The 6,160-nt window shown below is 42.6% G+C and overlaps 1 protein-coding gene across 1 annotated transcript in view; it reads left to right on the top strand.

The window, feature by feature from the left end:
- The first annotated feature begins 334 nt into the window (after window positions 1-334).
- The window catches only part of LOC101346990 (guanylate cyclase 2G-like), a 39,264-nt gene continuing 33,438 nt past the window's right edge, over window positions 335-6,160 (top strand). Inside the window, 3 exon segments of the mRNA XM_004374950.1 lie at window positions 335-706; window positions 2,172-2,520; window positions 3,966-4,075. Coding sequence (XP_004375007.1) covers window positions 335-706; window positions 2,172-2,520; window positions 3,966-4,075 — 831 coding nt within the window.

Genomic DNA, 6,160 nt, shown 5'->3' with positions numbered 1-6,160 from the left:
ACTAATAAGCAGTGGGGTAAGAATTCTACACAGGCCATCACTGGTGAAGAGGCGCAGAGGGGTCCGATGACTTGTAGTGGTGTCACTGGATCAATAACCAGGGCCTCTCCCTGTCTCAGCCTTTTCCACAGCCTCTGCTGATTCTAGACTGTGTTAGAAGTGACTCTGAAAAGGGGGGGTTTTGATTAATTAACGGCACTGGATAGGAAGCAAGCTGTGGTCCTTAGGGAACTAGGGCACTGTCATGTAAGCTCCTGGCCTGAGTGGTCAGGAAGCTGAGCCGCTCAGAGTTCTGCAGTTACATAGGTGTTAGATGCCTTCCATGGCTCCCAGAATGGGTTGTAAGGCCCCATCCAGCTCTGGTCTCTGTCTGGGCGCTGAGTGCCATGCTGCCCACCCTACGGTATTTTTGATGCTCTTTGCCAGCATGCTGGTGACTTGGCTTGAGGCTACTAAACTCATTGTGAGCTTCCAGTCCCCCTGGAACATCTCCCATCCATTCAGTGTGCAAAGACTGGGTGCGGGCCTCCAGATGGCCGTTGACAAGGTCAACTCAGAGCTGGCTCACCTGGAAAACTTCAGTTGGGAGTTCACTTACACCAGCTCAGGCTGCAGTGCCAAGGAGTCCCTTACTATTTTCATCAACCAGGTCCAGAGAAAACAGATTTCTGCTCTGTTTGGACCAGCATGCCCAGAAGCAGCAGAGGTAGAGTATACAGCCTTTTATAAACTTTGGTGGAGTTTCCATTGGAAGGGGGTGACCTTAAAGATGATGGCACAGATGAAAATAATCTCCTGACAAGGATACATTATTATAAGAATAACTGTGTAGCTCTTGGTACTGTTTCTTAGAGGTGTGATTAGACTACATAATTAGAACAGTTAACATTCTCTTTAAAGAAAGACTTTCAAATCAATAATTGTTAGCTCACATACTCTTTCTCCTTTTGTTGATTGTGTGAACTTGAGGTTGTGTGCAGACTCTTTTTATGATTCACATTAACATTGTCAGCCATATGACTCAGAAAAATTAAAAAGAAAACTAATGCTTGGTTTTAAATAGAAAACTATCATTTGTTTATGGTAGTTTGGTGCATATAATAAATTATGCACCCTTTGGTGCGTATAATAAATTATTCAGTGATGGTGAAAGTAAATGGGAAAAAACAAAACATGACAGATTGCAATAAGCTAGAGCAAGAAAATGAGGGAAATAAATGACTTGTATTTGTTGGCTAATGGGATTCAGTTTGTTGATGTCCTTGCGTACCACACGATCTGAGGGGTGTTGATGGGAAGTCTAAATGGGAAGGAATATCACAGTTCTCATCCTCCAAAATACTGTCAAACTGTCATTAATGTTGGTGCATTGTGGAGTTAAGTTACATTTGAATTTGAATCTTGGTTTCTCCTAGAATTCTCTGTTGGACACATCTATAACTGTCCAAAGCCTACCCATTCTTCAAAGTTAAGCTCCAATGTCATGAAGTCTTTTTTATCCCTCTATCTCTACCCTCCCCATCTCTAATTCCCAAATCAGAAGCAATTTCTTTATTCTCTAAACTACTATATGCCTATTGTCTATAAATCTTGAAGGTATATTTAATTCTAGAGATATTTTTATATGTACTAGCTCCCTTAAATGAAGTTCTTCAAAATTCCTTGTAAATAGTTGGCTCCTAATGAACAATGAATGAGAAATGAACAAGGAATGCATTAAGAAAGAATGCCCAAGAGAGTGAGCAGTGCTTATTTATGAGTGTGGGCTCTGAAACCAGATTGTCTGAGTTTTGATCCTGGCTCTATTATTTACCAGCTACGTGGCCTTAGGCAGGTAACTTACACCATGCCTCCATGTTTTCATTTATAAAATGGGGTAATGATAATACCTACCGCATAGAAATGTTAAGAATTGAGATGATATATGTAAGCTCTTAGTACAGTGCTTGACAAATAGTAAGAGCTCAACAGACACTTATTATTGTGATCCTTGCCCTCTGAGGTCTTGCATCTTCAAATTGTATCCAAACCATTACATCAATATTCCAAAAGATAGAGCCCAGTATGACTCATTGACTCATTGAATTCATGATCTATGCACACACTTTACTATGGGGCGTGAGTGTAGCATAAATTCAATTATGGAAAAACATTTTTTGGTTACTTTCAAGGTTGTCGGTTTGCTGGTCTCTGAATGGAACATCCCCACGTTTGACTTTGTTGGACAAACGGCAAAACTGGAGAACCACTTCTTGTATGACGCCTGTGTGAAACTTGTGTCACCTGTGCAGGAAATTGGTGATGTGTTCCAGAAAAGTCTCCAGTACTTGGGTTGGAAACATATTGGGGTGTTTGGAGGCCACTCCGGGGCTTCCTCTTGGGATGGAGTGGGTGAGCTGTGGAGGGTTGTAGAAAATAAACTCAAATCCCATTTCACCCTCACTGCCCACGTGAGATATACCAACATTGATCCAGCGCTCCTTCAAGAGAATCTTAGAAGTGTGTCATCAGTTGCCAGAGGTGAGTAGGAAAAAGTCTTCTGTTGGTTATGTTTGAAGAGTCAAACAGGAAAAGCAAATTGGAAAAACTAAGAAATCTTGATTTAACTATGGGTGGTAAAAACAGATGGAAATTGTCCAAAATTAATGATAAGCAATTTCCTTCTTCGCTCTACATCACCAAGAGAAAGTTGCTTTTTGTTTAAAGTGAGACTCCAGCTGCTTTAGTGTTATGATGCACAGAATAAGTTCTGGAAGCACCTCCCAGGTGGGCTGGGCCCTGGACTTCAGTAGTTGTTCAGAGCATGGGCTGTGAGCTCCTGGGCAATACCTTAACCTCTCTGTGCTTCAGGTAACTTATCTGTCAAACAGAGACAATCATCCTACCTACCTCATACAAGTATGAGGGCTAAATAAGATCATGCCTGTAAAGCACTGTGTCTAGACATAATACTTTGTCAACATTTATGTTAGCAATTATTTTTGTTGTGGTGCTTATAAGGCTCTACATTCTAGCGTGAATTAGCAACTGACTCCTTTCTGTTCCTTAAATAAACTAAAGTTGGTCCAGTCTTGGGAAGTTTGGACTGTGGATCCCTCAGGTGGAGTGCCTCCTACAGCCCCACTCCACCCCACCCTGTCCTCTTTCCATGAGTATCTTCCTCTCATCTTTCCAGACTCAGCCCAGAGTCGCCTCCTCAGAGAGGCCTTCTCTGACTGCTTGATGCAGAGTAGTTCTCCTTCCCCCGCTGGTATCCCAGCATGCTTGCCCCTCACTTATTAGAATCTTAAGTGATCTCTTTAGTCTGTTTATGTGTATATTGTCCTTCTGACTGTCTGCTGGAATGTCAGCTCCCTGAGGGCAGGGGCCTTTCTGCCTTGCTCACTGCTATATCCTGTGTCTAGCACAGTGCCTGGTACATGTTCAGAGCTCAGATAAACAGATTGTAATTTACCTAATTTAAAAATCAATTGCTACTTCATTTGCATGTCCTTAAAATGAGTGCTGGCGTGTTTGGGTGGAAGATAAGTACCATGGCCTCCTCCTTTTTTGCCTACCTTATCCCAGCTTAGAAAGTCTGAGTGCCCCTGATTCCAAGCCCTCTGCAAACTCCTCCTAATATGTGAACGACGAGTCACAAGCCAGGTCTGTTTTTCTGATTTTTTGGAGTCAATTTAACTAAAGAAACTAGAGCGCAAAAATGCTCTCAAACTTTTTTTGGCTTGTACGCTGGGAAGACTTCAGCTCAGTAGGGCAAAAGCTGCCAGTTTGTATACTGCTGGCTTGCTTCAAGAAGTATACACTCAGGGACTAGTTTAGACATTCCTGTTTCCTAAAGCATGCTCAAGGAGAGAAAAAGCGCACGTCTCATTTAGAGTGGCTTCAGGCTAGACTTAAAAAAAATGTGTGTGTGCGCGTGCACATGTGAGCGTGTGCAGTAGGCTGACTGTTTTCCCTTCCTACAGTCATTATACTGATCTGTGGCTCAGAGGATGCAAATATTATCCTGCTGGCTGCAGAGAGCCTGGGACTGAACACAGGAGAATTTGTCTTCATCATTTTGCAGCCATTTGAGGTGGGTGTTGCTGACCACTCTAGCTCTGGTAATAACAGGTTTGGAGTGCTTGCTACGTGCCAGGATGCATTAGCTCATTGAATATTCTCTATAACCCTGCGACGGAGGTGATCTTGATTCATGTCTTAAGATCAGGGGACTGAGACTGAGCTGAAAGGACTTGCCCAATGTTCTTTGCGCAACTAGTGAGTTATTCTTCCCTTTTGATTTTCTAACTTCAGGCCTTTGAACATTTCATTATAATACTTTATTTTGTCTTCTTGAGCTGCACTTTGAAATCTTTTGTTTAACTCTTTTACTTCATCATTTCTTCTGTTTGCTTTAGCTGTTCTATGTTCAAGAGCAAGTTTTAGAGTCTCTTCTGACATCCATTTTGGTCTTTTCTTTCTTTCCTGTCTTTTAAATGACCTTTTCCTTTCTTCACGAACCAACAAATCTGTCCTGGAAGAAGTACAGCCAGAATGCTCCTTAGAAGTGAGGATGGCGAGATTTCATCTCACGTCCTTTGGATGTGTTGTCAGAAGGAATCAGTCCCTGGAGAAGAACACTACAGTTGGTAAAGTAGAGGGTCAACAAAAAAGAGGAAGACCCTAGATAAGATGGAATGACACAGTGGCTGCAACAATGGGCTCAAACATAGCAACAATTATGAGGATAGTGCAGGACTGGGCAGCATTTCGTACTGTTGTACATGGGGTTGCTATGAGTTGGAACCCACTCCGTGGCACCTAACAACATCATTGCACTTGATATTCCCAACAGCCTTGTGAGACAGATAGTATCAGCATCCCATTTTAAAGATGGAAAAATTGAGGCTTAGATAAGTAAGATACTCTACCCAAGACTTCAGAGCTCCCAAGTGGCATAGCTGGTATTCCAAACCAGTCTGCTAGACTCTGGGGGCTGAGACTTTCACCCCTCACAGTTCTGCCTTATGCAGTGCTTACTGGGTGCCAGGTCTGCTGTGAGAACTTTACATATTAAAACCTCATTTCATGTTCACAATGACCCTATGGGGTAGATACTTTTATCATCCTCATTTTACAGATGAGGAAACTGAGGCTCAGAGAGGTGAAATAGCAGGCCCATGGTCACACAACTAGTAGTATGTTGTTATTGCTGTCAGGTGCAATCAAGTTAGTTCCAACTCATAGCGACCCTATAGGTAGGGATAACATTCCAACCCAGGTGGGCTGGTGTCAGTGTCTGTGCATGTAACCCCCACTAGCAGGCCCTAACTACACTAGCAAGCCATTTAAAAAGGCTGCTTGCATTTAGTTAGGGACACATTGTATAAATTCTCCAGTAGTTTTATCTCTCTAAAGTCAACTTGTTTTATATGATCATAAGAAGCTGAAATGAGACAAAAGGGAGGAAAGGAAGAAGTATACTAATGTTCCAGATTTCTTTTCTTTTTCATTAGGAAGTATATCACTTTGCCAACAGTGTCTGTCTCAGGTTTCTTTGGGCAGTTGCTGGAATTCTAAACATATGCTAAACTTCCCAGAATGCCCTCCCACCTGCCCTTTTCACTGCTGTCTGCCCTCTTTCTCTTCACATTTCTTCTCAGACAGATAAGACTAGGAGACCATGGACCAAGTCTTAGTATTGGCAGATAAACTCTTCTAACCCACTTGTCTCTTTCTCCTCAACTCTTGATCAAACTGATTGGTTTGTAGTGGCAGAGATAATATAGAACTAAGAATATACCACAGAATGTCTATGCAATTGAAATCCATGCCGCTTTAAAAAGAAGAGCATAAATCCACTCTATAGATGTCTTTCCAATATAGGTTAAGGGGGTGGGAAACCAAGCTGCAGAACAGCATTATAGTGTGATACCATTTATATAAAACACACCCACCCACAAGTAGACATGCATCCACTTCCACATGCAGACACACACCCACACCCACATGCAGACACACACCCACACCCACATGCAGACACCCACACCCACATGCAGACACACACACCCACATGCAGACACACACCCATATGCAAACACACCCATACCCACATGCAGACACACACCCACATGCGCACACACCCACACACCCACATGCAGACACACACCGACACCCA

This window comes from Trichechus manatus, unplaced genomic scaffold (genome assembly GCF_000243295.1).
Source record: "Trichechus manatus latirostris isolate Lorelei unplaced genomic scaffold, TriManLat1.0 scaffold00031, whole genome shotgun sequence".
Taxonomy (NCBI): Eukaryota; Metazoa; Chordata; class Mammalia; order Sirenia; family Trichechidae; genus Trichechus; species Trichechus manatus.
Note: the sequence above shows the minus strand (reverse complement) of the source record. Positions and strands in the feature narration are given on the sequence as shown.